The sequence below is a fragment of the Mauremys reevesii genome, linkage group 5 (assembly GCF_016161935.1).
Source record: "Mauremys reevesii isolate NIE-2019 linkage group 5, ASM1616193v1, whole genome shotgun sequence".
Taxonomy (NCBI): Eukaryota; Metazoa; Chordata; order Testudines; family Geoemydidae; genus Mauremys; species Mauremys reevesii.
The window spans coordinates 116,209,367-116,224,461 of NC_052627.1; the positions used below are offsets into that span (position 1 = coordinate 116,209,367).

The 15,095-nt window shown below is 41.2% G+C and overlaps 1 protein-coding gene across 19 annotated transcripts in view; it reads right to left on the reverse strand.

The window, feature by feature from the left end:
• Positions 1-15,095, reverse strand: part of AFAP1 (actin filament associated protein 1) — a 172,326-nt gene that overhangs the window by 79,671 nt on the left and 77,560 nt on the right. For 17 of the 19 annotated variants that reach the window (XR_005599377.1, XR_005599378.1, XM_039541555.1 and 14 more), the window contains one exon: positions 10,112-10,209. Coding sequence is in view for 17 of the 19 variants with exons in the window: in XM_039541555.1 (XP_039397489.1) it covers positions 10,112-10,209 (98 nt within the window). In the remaining 2 variants the exon portion in view is untranslated. Of the gene's footprint in view, positions 1-10,111; positions 10,210-11,753; positions 11,825-12,572; positions 12,629-15,095 lie in introns of those variants that run through there. The other 2 variants (XM_039541559.1, XM_039541560.1) reach the window with 2 other exon arrangements.

Consider the following 15,095-nt stretch of genomic DNA (forward strand, 5'->3'; position numbering starts at 1 on the left):
AACCCTAACTGTAGTGGACTGAGCAAATGGCCGAACTGTAATAAAAGCCAATCCAAGACTGTATGCCCTTGCAGACCAGAGATGAAGAAAGTTTTGAAATAAGACTCAATTTATGTTATTCTTCATAAAAGGGTGTTATAGAAGTCTCAGAATTAGATCACTTAATCAAAGATATTCCTATGATGCTATATACAAATATGAAAAAGAATAATACATAAAATAAATAATAATAATACCCAAGACCAATTCGAGTATCAGGGAAAACATAGGAATGACAAAGGAAACAGAATTCTGAAGGACAACATAGCCAGAAGAAAGGACAGAAAGGCATCCAAAGTTTGAATTTTTTAGCTTCATTTACTTAAGCAAACACCTCCCCAGATGATCTCTGGTCCCAGAATCAGTTACATATGCACATTTAACAAAGACAAAGGCAACCATGGCTAGAAGGGGGGAAATTTTCAAAGAACGGGCCAATCATCTTCAGTTGAGGAAGGCTGTCCTCCAGTCACTGGAATGTACACAGGTTTGGGTTCATTCCAGAGTCTTTACTGCAATGGGATACTCAAGATTAGCTGCAAGAATACCAATAGCTGCAAGAATCAGCCTGCCTCAGCATTTTAGCAGTTAGCGGTTATTACATATTTATAAGTCTGAGTTATATTGTCAACTGTTTGGGGCAGGGACATCATTTACATGGCTGCAAAGTGTTTGCACTTTGTAAATAATAACTGTTTGACATTTTTCTCTGAGTGTCGCACATGTATAATATTTGGATCCTCCTCTGCACTGACGATAACTCCCAACTTTGTATTATCACCAAATTTCATTAGCACATTCCTTTGTGCTAAAGCCATTAACAAAAACATTGAATAAGATTGGTCCGAAGACCAACCTTTGAGGAAATCCACTAGTAACCTCCTTCTCGTCTGATAATCCACCTTTCAGCACAACCCATTGCCTTTCTCCCTTTTAGCCAGTTCTTTATTTATCTTACAATTCTTGTAATTAGCCCCATCTCCCCTACTTAACTAATCATTTCCTAATAATGAAGTCAAAGTATATATCAGATCTACTGCACTTCCCTTTTCTAAAAAATCAGTTATTTTCTCAAAGAAGGAAATCAGGTTAGTCTGGCATGATCTACCTTTGGTAAATCCATGTTGCATTATATCCCCTTTACCATTTACTTCCATTAATTTAATTATTCTTTCCTTCATGAACCACCAGCGTGTCCTTGGCTATAGCCTTAAAAGTAATAAGCTGCCAACAGAATCTAGAGTACTAAAAATCTTGCATTATTGTTAACCATGGAAGATGCTATTCAAGGTCCTTTTAAACTGATATCACTATTCAGCTTTTAACCATACTTAAATGGCTTTAATCAATGAACTTCTATTGAATTTACACAATTTGACCTTTTAATAGAAGGCAGGAAAAAGCTAATTTCCAACATTTTTCTGAAAGGAAAAAATATGTAATAATGTCATAGAATTTTATTTTTATAAGGGAGACCAGAAAGCAATGAGTAATATTGAACCCTAGAAGAAGTCTTGAGATAAAATAAAGAGACACAATTTCCTCTTTAGTATTCAAGAAGTGTATTTTTCTTATATCATAATCCTATCGGCATGTTTCAGAAAGAACCCAGAGAGTTGGCATACTTTGTGTTTACAGAGTGATTCATGTAATTTGCAACATCTCACTTTAAAAAATCCTTTTGATTTCACTACGGATTTTCTTCTCCAAGGGCACCATGTCCTTTTTGACACTTTCTAATAGAAGTCAGTGAGCATACCTGACAGAGAGCAAGATAAAACGAGGCTGTCAAACTGATTCCCAACAATAGGAAGCCCATTTATGTGGAACACTCCTACAGAGTAAGTACGTACGTACGTGGGGAAGTGTAGGGCATAGAATTGACCTACTCTTTTGATTTATGCCTATAGGGAGTCTGGCACATTGCTGGACACTTGTTGTGGTTAAATAGTTATTAGACTGTCAGTGTTCCAGGAAAAACAAAAATACGCATGCACTTTACTGTGGAAATAATGCAAAATAACTGTGTGTGCTGTTGGACTTTTTTTTTTTTTTTTTTTTTGACTGCACAGAGCATTATCTCTGAAATCACTGACAGTCAGATGAACTATGACAACCTAATGATGAAAGTTATATGTGTTCTCTCCCTGTCATGTTGTGGGTAATTTATGCTAGTCTTCCTCAGGAATATCTGAATAGCAGGACCTACAGGATATATCATTGCTTCCCTGGAAAGGGTATTTTTAAAGTTGCTTGATGATGCCACCGTGGTGGGATCCTAGGTGATAAACTAGCAGCAGTTGAGCAGGACATGGAGCATGGGCTCCTTTGTTACTCCAAACCTGTGAGCAAGAACCATTGTTTGCAGTGTCACAGCACCAGCATCTTCTACAAGAGAACTAGTACACATTTAACAACAGGGAAAATGTACACCAAGACATACTCAAGTACTCAGGCTAGAAAGGAAGGTTACTTACCTTTTAATAACTAGAGTTCTTCAACATGTGTGGTCACTATAGGTACGCTTGTACTCTATGCGCCCAAGACTGGAAATTCTTTATTAGCAGTGCCCATTAATCCACGCCTGCATCCTGTGCCTCCTCGAGCTCCGAACTGAGGGCATAAGGGGTAGTGCAGACCAACCGGATACCCAGTTCCTACTTTACCTTGAATAAAGGGAGGATCCAGGCAGAGGGGAAGAATGGCAGGTTGTGAATACCCTTAGGAACGACATCCTGAAGAACTCCAGTTACTGTAAGTTACTGTAACCATACTTTCTTCTTTGAGTGCCAGTCCCTATGGGTATTCACCATCAGTGACTCACAAGCAGTACTCACTGATGAGGAAGGGGATGCAAGGACCCATGCTGAACCACAGACTGAAGCACTGTGGTGCTGAAGTATGCATCAAGTAAAGAAGCCTGGACCAAGGTCTGGTAAAGGTGTGCAATGAGCTCCATGTTACCACTCTACAGATTTCCTCTGGAGGTATACTTTGGAGACAAGCTACTGAGATAGTGTGTGCTCTAGTAGAGTGGATCCTTACATGCTGAGGAGAAGAGTCTTCCATCTGTTCATAAGTTGGATACAAGATCCATTTCAAAAATCTTTGCAATTAAATTGCTTCCCTTTTATCTGGTCAGTGAATGAGACGAACAATCTCGGGGATTTTCTGAAGGGCTTAGTCCTGTACAGGTAGAAAGTCGGAGTTCCATGAATGCCCAGGGAATGTAGCTTCCTGTCCTCTCTGGAAATGTGAGGTTCCTGATGGAACACTAGCACATGAATGGTCTGATTCAGGTGGAATTCAGAAGGAACCTTTGTGATGAACTTGGGAAATAACTTTAGGGTCACTTTGTCCTTATGAGATATGCTGCAAGAGCTGCAAATTCCCCTACTCTCCAAGTGGAAATGACTGCTTTAAGGAAGGCCACACTTTCATGGTTAGATGGAGAAGTGAGCAGGAAGCCAAGGGCTCAAGTGGAGAATTCGTAAGTGCTGACAGCACCAGGTTGAAATCCTAACTAGGAGTTGGTGCTGACACACAAGGGAAGGTTCTGAATAAGGACTTTCAGAAATCTCATGATTATAGGGTGTCTGAACATCGAGAAGCTATCAATAGACTGTATGAAGCCACGCTTAGAGGCAACTATGGTGGAGCCTTGAGAAGGGTTCTACATGTATGCAGGCAGCCATGAGGCCTAGAAGAACTAGGCAGGAACAGGTTGTCATCTGGGCTTATTTGGAGTCGGTCAATGACGTTCCTTATCGCAAGGAACCTATCCTTGAGGTAAATTGGCTTTGGCGGTTGTCCACTCCAGGTTTGCTCCACCAAATTCTATAACCTGTGTTGGGATTAAAGTGGACTTTTCTAAGTTTACTCAAAGTCCTAAAGATTGTAGGAATCTTAGGGGGAAGTGTGCCAATGACTGGACTTCCAGGACCTAACTGGGGATTAGGTCCTGCTTTGAGCAGGGGGTTGGACTAGATGACCTCCTGAGGTCCGTTCCAACCCTATGATTCTATGAATGACCTGTAAGCAGCCAGTTGTTGAGGTAAGAAAGCCAGCCTTGATGATGAAGGTGCACTGCTACCATGGCAAGCGCCTTCATGAACACTCTGTATTGGTAATGTTCTAGGCTCACTGTAAAGCATAGAAATGTCTTTTGGGCTAGGTGGATGTCTATATGAAAAGAGGTATCCTTCAAACTGAAAGCTGCAAACCAATCATTCTTTGTTGAGGAAGGGGATTATTGAGACCAGAGTTGTCACCTGAATCTCGAACCATGTATGAAGATATTTAATTATCTGAGATCTAAAATGGGCATCCATCTGCCCTGTTGTTGGGAAATGAGAAAATATCTCAAATGGAAACCCTTCCCCTAGGACACTATGGCTCCTAGTCAAAGAAGGAAGTCCAATGAGAGGGGGATTGGAAGAAGGGATTGACAGGAATTCTGTTGTGTAGCCCATGGAGTTAATCTCCAGGACCCATCTATCCACAGAGATACACTGACACATTGGGAGGAGACAGAACAGGCATTCACTGAAGGGACTGGGTGTGTGTGATTGACAGGGTGTTCTGTCTGTTATGGTGAACCCTATGGCATTTCGTGGGTAGTTGGTAACTCGACTGATGAAAAAAGGGCTGAGAAGTGGGACTCTGCCTATTAGGAAGTGGTTAAGAGCATTTCCTCTGGGGGGCCAGGGCATAAATCCCACAGGAATGGAGGATAGCTGGGGAATCCTTAACTGTGTGCAACAATTTGTTCATTTTTTCATTGAACCTTTTCCCTTGAAGGGGAGGCCTGGACTTACTTTGGAAACCCTATGGAGTGACGCCAAGAAGCCTGCCTTATGATTGGAGTGGGAGGCAGGGTCAGCTGCATTGTCCAGTAATGCTTGAAGAGATGACTGGGCTATGAGTTTCCCTTCATCCAGGAGAGCTTGGAACTGAGGTCTTAGCTCCTCAGGAAGCTTGTTAGCTAACTCAGAAAGTTTGGAGAAATTAATAAATTTGCTATCTTGGATTGTAGATGGACACAAGAGGAACTCTTTCCCCCCACCAAAGGTCCAGATTTTTAGAGTCCTTATCAGAGAGGGTAGCTTGCTGCACTCAGTAATGGCCTGCACCATTCAGTACTGGGTGGGAAAATAGATATTCCATCCCTTGAGCTGGAATAAAGTAAACGTTCTCTTTTGGAAGCTGGGTTGCAGGTGGCTGGGATGTGCCAGTCTTCGCCAGTTCCAGAATGGCCTGTTGATGGGAAGTGCCACTCTGGTAGGGCCTGTAGTCTGGAGAATGTCCAGAAGCTTGTGAGTAGGGTCCTGAACTTCCTCTGGAGGAATCTGTAAAGACCCTGCCTTTCTGAGAAGTTCCTGAAATTGTTTAAAATCATCCGGCAGTGATGGTGAAGCCAGCTCCATTGCCTCATCAGGGAATGAAGAGGGAAGAACTACTGGTGGATTGGGCAATTTGTTCTTCCTCCTCATAAAGGTTCCTGAGGGGGTTGAGGTTCTTCCCTAGGAAGTGAATGCTCCCATCTCCTAGAGCAGGGGTCAGCAACCTTTGGCACGTGGCTCGCCAGGTAAGCATGGAGGCAGGCACCCACAGCTGCAACCAATAGCGGAAACAAGGCGCGCTATAAAAGGGAGAGTGCAGAGAAGGAAATGGGAGGCAGAAAGGCCTGGGATAGCAAGGTGGCGACAGCCCTGCACCAGGCTGACTTTGTAAACACAGCCAAGAGACTGAAAGAGACTATAAGACCATAAAGAGAAGGGCTGACAGGCTTAATTGAAGGTGAGGATCCAAGAACTGATCTGATTGAGAGCAAACTAAGGAGAGGCAGTCAGGAAAAGCTGAGACCCTCGAGAGATCACCCCAAGAGGCAGTGACAGAGGCTAACCTCTTCTTAAAGTATTTAGCTGGGGACCTCCCAGGTTTTTTGAGGGTGTTTTCTCTTACTCTCATCATGCCCATGTCTATCGGAGTCTTTAGCCTTAGGCTCCAATGATCCAGGACCATGAAGCACCAAATCTGAAAGGACACTAACAGGCGGATCTCGCCAACGTAGATGGGGGTCGGAGTACCCTGCACTGGGCTATGGTCACACAGAGAGCTCCATCAGATGATTCCTAGAGCAAAACTTGTGAGACTGTCATGTACAAGTAGGGAACGAATTATAAATCTCGCATTTAGATGGGATATGCAACTCCCCAAGGCAACAGAGACAAGAGATGTGGGGGGTCACTAACCAGGAAAACCTGGGCACTGGCCACATGGGGTTGAAAGTTGGGGATCTTGGGCATAAAATAGATGCCCCAAACAGTGCCTGGGAGAAACCCCCTAAACACCAGAATGAATGAACTAGCTAACTAAGAACAGCAACTATGTGCAAAAAACCCCTGGAAGATGCAAGTGCAGACACTGTCGGATTTCCACTTCAGACAGAAAATGGTGGAAGGAATTATGCTGCCCCCTTGGAAAGTTATTCTTCAGCTCAGCTTCTGCCTTGCTGGCCCACAAAAAAGGTCACTAGCGCCAATGGAGCCATATAGACAGGTTAAATAAAGGGAGATGTTGTGCTGACAAAGCTGAGGGTATGTCTACATTTGAGCTGGGAGGCATGATTCCCAGCTCGCGTAAATGTACCTGCGCTAGCTCTGCTCAAGCTATCCCCTAAAAACAGCAGTGCAGAGTGGGCAGCCGCTCAGGCTAGCTGCCCTGAATACAGTCCCACCCAACTCCCTGGTAAGTACTCCGATGGCTAGCCCAAGCTGCCACCCATGCTCTGTGCACGCAATGCTATTTTTTGGTGCCAGCTTTAGCACAGCTAGTGCGGGAATCACACCTCCCAGCTCAAACGTAGACATGCACTGAGTGAGTGGGCCTGCCAGGCCGGGAGTGCATAGTGTGGAGTGCAGGGGAGCAGTCACGGGTGAGAGGAGGGAGGGTGGTGTGTGACACACATAACATTAGTTTTTAGGAGGACCTGCCAATGCAGGTCTCAGCTCTGTTTCAGTTTTTAAAGATCCAGAGCCCACTGAAATCGATAGGAATCTTTCTATTGACTTCAATGGGCTTTACATCAAGCCTTTGGTGGGTTAGTATAAAAGTGGTTCTGGAGACTCAGGCTCAGATCTTAACCTTATGTCTCAAGGACCAAAGAGCATCAGCCTCTGCCAGCATCAGCAACAGTCAAAAGAACTGAGAAGAGGAGCTGGGAGAATCCATCACCATCATTCTAGAAAAAAACAGAGTGCTCTGAGCCTTCACTTAGTGAAAGAGCTCAAGAAAGGCAGGCAGAATCTGACTCAGGCAGCACTGCCCCGGACTCAGGAGAGACGTGAGCAAGACTACTCGTAGGTCAGAGAGGGGAAGAAATCTTCAAGCTCCTCTTTACCATGCTAAAGGGGTCGAAGAAAGCAAAGTAATAAAAACATACAGTAAAATAACAGTGTAACGGGCAAATGTTTGTGTGAGAAAATAAACAGCCATTGCCGTGCGCAATGTGTTTGCGGAGCTCTATCTTCTACCTTCTTTCGTCAACTCATTTTGATCTGTTTGAAACATGGGAGCTTCAGTTAGGATGCCGTGGGCTCATGGGACAGCACTGGAGGTGGGTCCCTCCCACCACCACTCTTTCCCTCTTCCCCCCAGCCAAGCACGCTAGGAAGTACTCCAGTGGTTGGATCAGTAGTGGAAGGGCTAAATTAAGAAAAGACCAAGCATACAAAACACTATAATTTTGCAATATTCCTCAATCCATAATTGAAGACCTCCGATTCCACAGACTGACTGGGCACTCACAAGCATCCCTTTCTCATTGCAATGGGAATCAGTTCTGTTTAGAACTTTCAGTCGTAGGCCCACTGGCTCTAACTGGCTCAATTTCAAAGTCAGTTCTCACAATATCTTCCAGCAATAATTTTGTTACTTCAGAATTCAAAAGAATTTAACTGCTGCAGAAATTGTCGACATATTGGACCCTATTTATAGTTCACCCTCATACAGCTTTCTTAGTTTTAACTATATTTATACATTGGTGTAAGGGAGATGAGAATCAGGCACATTTCTTTTGAACCAACAGAAGAACTTAGTTTGGTGGCAGTTTCTGCAGCCAATTTACTGAATGGAGCCTACACAAATACTAGAAAATAAAGAATTACCATATATATTCGTTCATTAGCCTGTTCGTTTATAAGCCAAACCCCTCAAAATGGATAGGTAAAAATAGAAAAACTGTATGACCCTTTCATAAGCCGACCCTATATTTCAGGGGTTGGAAAACTTTGGTTCCCGGCCCATCAGGGTAAGCCACTGGCGGGTTGGGACGTTTTGTTTACTTGGAGCATCTGCAGGCATGGAGCTCCTCAGCTCCCTGTGGCTGCAGTTCACCGTTCCCAGCCAATGGGAACTGGGGCAAGCAGCGCGGGCCGAGGGATGTGCTGGCCGCCACTTCCTGCTGCCCCCATTGGCCTGGAGCAGCAAACCGCGGCCAGTGGGAGCCACGATCGGCTGAACCTGCGGACGCGGCAGGTAAACAAACTGGCCCAGCCCACCAGGGTGCTTACCTTGGCAGGCCATGTGCCAAAAGTTGCCAATCCCTGTATTAGATATTCAATTCAATGATTCCATGGCGTTTAAGATCATCAAATTTTGGTGTAGACCCATTTATAAGCCGACCCCCGCTCTTGATGCGTGACTTTTTTACCAAAAATATTTGGCTTATGAACGAGTATATACGGTAAGTTGGCTTGATTTTATGGAATTAGCTTGTGAAGGCTACATCTTCAAAAATTTGCAGGCATGTGCATTTTTTTTTTTTTTTTGCGATTTTCTTATATCTCAATAATTTCCACTGGATTTTATGTTATGCACTTCTTGTATGTTTTATTATCAAACACTATAACCATGGAATAGATTCTCCAGATTCCAATGCATATTAACATGCACTTTGACATTCACTCAAATCTATTGCATAATAATTCTATATAGTTATCTGCAAAGAATATTAGCACATATTTTTGCTGAGTTTTGTCAGATTTTATATATGAATTAGTTATATGGATATCACTAGCATAAATATTCCTGGTTTATGAACATCCAGTTATATTAGATAGGATTTTTTAAAATTTTGTTTCAAGACATAAACCAAAACACCAACAGTGGTTAGGAAGAAACTATTCCTATGATCAAGTTATTCTAAAACTGCCCATGACGGGGATTCTTGCACCTTCCTCTGAAGCATTTAATACTGTCCGCTGTCTCAAGATGAATAATGGAGAATAATGGCACATTGATCCGATGCATTACATCACTGGATGTAACTGTAAACAAAAATTTCAATCTGGTAATTTAAAAAGAGATTAAAAAAACATGCTAGGGTCATCTAGTCCATCTCTCATATCTTGGGAATACTGAATTCTGCATTGCAAGCTAAACATAGATACTTTTATAAAACTGCATCTCCTTAGTGGGGACTCATCTAATACCTTTCTGTAGGAAGCTGATCAGGAATAAGTAAGAAGCAGCACAATTTATCAATAATTAATCGTCTCTAATATCAGGGCTAAAGTAGTTGTCAAAACAGTGCAAAGCAATTCTTTGCAAATTCACTGCTAGGAACCTACTTCCATTATTTTCTTCTAAGCTATTGTCAAGTCAATAATAAAGAATGACTAAAACTTGTTTGTAATTAGGTCACTTTTCAGCAAAACAGCTGCTTCAAGCTGGACAATTTTCAGTGCAGATCTCAGTCCAGCTCTCATATTTTCTATAAACATAGCTGGAAACTTAAAATTTTACTCTTTCAGAGAATTTCCTGCTCTAGAAAGTTAACTACATTGGACAGCATTAAAGTCCTTTCTTCCCCAGCAAGCCAGTTTGATTTTTCAGACTCTGGGCCTGTATTTTGTTAATTATATATTGCAAACAGAAAAGTATCGTCATGTTGAGCTGTCCTGAGGAAAACGAGAGTAGCTTTCTTTTAATTATTTGTGTTAATGGTTATCACAACAATAGTAAGTAAATATTTTCTAAGGGCTGAATGTACAGTTAAATTAACACATACCAGCCATTGCTGAGGTATCTCTGGTAGAGGCATCTGAGGTGGGGCAGGCAAACTATTGGAAACTTCTTGTTTCTGTACATGTTCTTTTATTTCAAAACCTGCAGGGGAAAAAATGCATGCCATATAAGACAGTAAACCAAAGTATTAAGCTGGGACACTGCTCCATTATATCTATTTACTATTCACACAATCTGTTAGTTCTCCATTTCAAAGAACTTCTGAAACATTTTTACCTGCACGTTTGTTTTTAGCATCCAAAAATTTACCAACAAAGGTTGTATTCATCCACCTTCATAAATGGCAGAGAGTAGAGACCAACACAAGCTCCCAGAACATGGACATCTAGGGCAAAACTTTCCCTCTTGGCCTCATACCCATTCCCCAGATCATAATTGATTTCCAAAGCCACACCGATGAATGGCTTAGTGACTTAAAACACAACTTAATAGAATCAATGCTATAATTTAAGCTTCTAATTAAACAAAACAAACTCACGCTCACCCACCTAACTGTATCTGAGAAAGCCAATCTAGTCTTCTGAATACCAGATATAGAAAAGTATTCAGGAAATAGTTCTAGATTAGTGTGAAAAAAATCAGAATTTAAGGGACCTAAATCAGTGGTTCTCAACCATCAACTCATCTAGATATTTGCCTAGTTTTACAACATGCTACATAAAAAGCACTAACAATGTCAGTACAAACTAAAATTTCATATGACTTGTTTACACTGCTCTATATATTACACACTGAAATGTAAGTACAATATTTGTATTCCAATCAATTTATTTTATAATCATATGGTAAAAATGAGAAAGTAAGCAATTTTTTCAGTAATAGTGAGCTGTGACACTTTTGTATTTTTATGTCTGATTTTGTAAGCAAGTCGTTTTTAAGTGTGGTGAAACTTGGGGGTATTCAAGACAAATCAGACTCCTGAAAAGGGTACAGTAGTCTGGAAAGGTTGAGAGCCACTGATCTAAATAGCCAGAGTTTGAACAATTTACTAGACACCTAATAGCTAAAGAGTCCCTGCTGTTTGCAAGAGGAAGATATAGAAAATGTGGATGTGAACAAAAATGATTAGGGGGCTGGAGCACATGACTTATGAGGAGAGGCTGAGGGAACTGGGATTGTTTAGTCTGCAGAAGAGAAGAGTGAGGGGGGATTTGATAGCTGCTTTCAACTACCTATAGGGGGGTTCCAAAGAGGATGGGTCTAGACTGTTCTCAGTGGTATCAGATGACAGAACAAGAAGCAATGGTCTCAAGTTGCAGTGGGGGAGGTTTAGGTTGGATATGAGGAAAAACTTTTTCACTAGGAGGGTGGTGAAGCACTGGAATGGGTTACCTAGGGAGGTGGCGGAATCTCCTTCCTTAGAGGTTTTTAAGGTCAGGCTTGACAAAGCCCTGGCTGGGATGATTTAGTTGGGGTTTGGTCCTGCTTTGAGCAGGGGGTTGGACTAGATGACCTCCAGAGGCCCCTTCCAACCCTGATATTCTATGATTCTATGTGCCAGTGGAGAAGAGGGTGCCCTCAGCCATCATTTACTAGGCTAGAAAGCGTTAACAAAATAAACTATTTGAACAGAGTTACAGAAAAGTTCTGTCCTCCAAATATTTTCTTCTTTTGCATAAACTCACAATTTTTGTTATGAGGAACAATGGTTTCCAAAAGGTCTAACAACAACAGAGTTTCATTAGTGCAACTGCCTCTGGAAAAAACAGAGAAGAGAACTTGGAAGTGGAAGGGAGGTTACGTGTAAAAGCTGTGTCCTCCTACCAGGCACTCTTGCCTGTCAATCATCAAGTAAGAAGAACAATTCAGTAAACTAATTTGAATCCCAATCACACTCTCTTAATAGGAATGTTGTATAGTTTATCAAAAATAATCAGCTTGGGAGACTCGGGTTCATTCTTCAACATTCTGGCATAAATTCAGTCAATGGAGCTGCATCCTGCTTACCCCAGGACTGAATTTAGCTCTTAGTGTTTTGTTTAGCTTTTACATACATATTTGAACATCTTTGTCTGAAGCCATACAACTCCCAAAAGTGTAATCAATGATTAAATACTTCTTGTCATAACACCACAGTCCTAGTAGGTGTGAAGTAATAGATGGAAAAAACAATGCCGATTAAACAGACCATGACTCAGGGCCAGAGATAATTCCTCTTCCTGAAAATCAAGTTTAGAGATATTTCTTAAAAAACATTCTTTTTTTTTTTTTTAAAAGGTCATAACTTCCAGTTGTGCCTCTTCATGTCGGACAAACCCATCTTTAGAATTTTACCCATTTGCTTTTTTTTTTTGCTTTCTTTTGCTGTCTTTGATTGAAAATTAAAGTTTTCTGGGACAAAAAATTAAAATTAATTCTGCTGAATAAATAAATACATTTTTTCTCACATTCTTATTACTTCGTTTGCTAACAGCCAAAGCTGTATGTGTTAAATAAGGACTTGCCTCAATAGTCCATCTTGCATTTCCTTATGCAGTGATGTCAGAATGATGTTTGTGACATCAGCCATTTCTATGGAAACAGACTATGCTGTCAATCACACAATTATAAATTCATTGCAGGCTCTAGCAACAGAATAAACTTGATTTTTGCAGGACAACCCCTGTTTTTTCCACAAAACAAGGTGAAGCAAAATGGGCTTCATCGAGATTTAGTTTAGAGTTTTAGTTTGTTCAAAGCTGAAACCTGAAAGGGAATTTCAAGAAGCAGGAGGAAGATACATATAAATGAAGGCCAAAAGGTGATATCTACATGTAACCCTGTGACATGTATCATTAGACCAGTGATACTCAGACTTCAGTGGTTACTCAGATCTCAATTAGTGATAAACATTACCCAAGAGAGCCAGACTGATGTGAATTCATTGTTTCACTTACTATTTATAATATATGTTAATTCTCACAGAAAAATGACTCTCCAAGTATTTTTATTTTGTCAACTACAATTGGTTAATAACAGAGTAAAAAGCATCCTGATTGGTTAATAATTAAATCACACAGTGTTTTAATATCATGTGTTGCAAGAGCCACAGGAGACACATTAAAGAGCTACTTGCAGCTTGGGAGCCTCAGTCTGAGTATCACTGCATTAGACTAACTCAGCTATGGGGGGGAAAGGGAAAAATCGAAATAAAGCCTTCAGCTATTCAGTTGAATGAACGTGAATAAAGTATCTTATATCGATCCGATATCACATCCCCCGGATCGAGCGGATCGATGTCCGGGTCTCTCCATCATTCCTCCGCGCCCGCCGGTGGGTGTGTGGTGGAGTTCTGGAATCGGAGCGCGGGGATCGGATCGATATATCGCGTAGATGAGACGCGCGATATATCCGAAAAAATCGATCGCTACCCACCGATACGGCGGGTAGTGAAGACGTAGCCTCATACTCATTAAATGCAGTGCTTAATTTGTAATGAAAGAGGTGTTGGGGCTCAAGCATTTTTTATTTTTTTTTCGTAACTGACACAGCAAACCCAAAGGTGCTGGAACTATGAACTGCCAAGCCTAGAGGTGCCGGGGATCAGCTCTGGCAAGCCCTGGCACAAATTAAGCACTGGTTAAATGTAGTCTTCATGTCACACCACTGAAGTCAATGTTCAATGGTGCTACAATGCACATGCTGATGAAAGATTTATAAAAGATTCCCTTAACAAATAACTTAGGTACAAGATAGTTATGGTTTAAAGTGTTTCAGTAAAATCCTACTAACACCCCCTGCCAAATAACAGTTTCTTTACAATGTTTGACAGCTTTAAAAACCCAAAACATTAAAAAATTCTGGAAATGAACAGTTAAAGGAAGCAGCCAATTCCCACTTAAATAGAATCCTCAATTACCCAGGCCAATGGGGGCTGCGGAAAGTGGCGCGGGCTGAGGGATGGGCCACGCACATTGGCTTGGAATGGTGAACCACAGCTAGTGGGAGCCATGATCGGCCAAACCTGCGGATGCGGCAGGTAAAGAAACAAGCGTGGCAGAGGTTGCCGGTCCCTGGTATATACAATTGTATAGCTGTGTGGTGAAGATTCTGAAATCAGTATAGTCCCAGGGCACTCTATACCACAGTTTCATAAATTCTCTCATAGTGTTGTGTGGGTGGAGTAAAAGGATATTTTAAAATACCAGAAATAATATGATTGTTCAGTTTAGTTATATGATATTGTATGTTTATGTATTCTCTTATTGTATCAAGGGAGTACTTAATGTTATATCACATAACAGACATCAAAAGAAACTTGCTTTACTTTATAAAGGCACTCAATATTCAATAAAGATTAGTTTAGTCTTTTTCACAAATGTTTAATATAATCATTATAAATTCTAGATAACAAACTTTCCCTCATATCATCTGACCTTCATTATAACCTGAATGCCAAATACTAATAATACTTTCAACTACAGATTGATTCACTTGAATTTATTGTGCATGTGTGTGTGTGTGAGAGAGAGAAAATGAGAGAGTTCATATAAGCTCTCTTTGGTGATGATCCAAGGTGCTGTTTTCAGTCAGCTAAGGGAAGTTAGGACTTAATTTTGTCATATCTATCACATGGGCCCTGTTGGTGTAAAGCTTTTTGCCCCCCATTGAACACCACAACCATAGACAATGTTCTGTACTTTTAAATCATAGCCAGAAAGCTGGTCCTATGGACTTAATCAATCTCATTCACTGGTTCAATTACCAGTGTGGAATGTACGGAATGGTGGGTCTATGTTCAAAATCTTTTATTGTAATGGCACTTCGAAAAACAACATAGAGGTGAGTGTGACAATCACACTTGGTATTCAGATGTTTTCTTGCCACTGAGTATCCGAATAGGAATTTTAAGATCTCAAGATCTAGTGTATGCACTTGGGAGTGTTTTGCAGTGAACAAGTTTGTACAGTAGAGATAGGAGATTAACTGGGTACGGCCATATAATCTTAAAGTTTCTTTTAATCAGTTCTTCCAATTTTGTAGTTTCT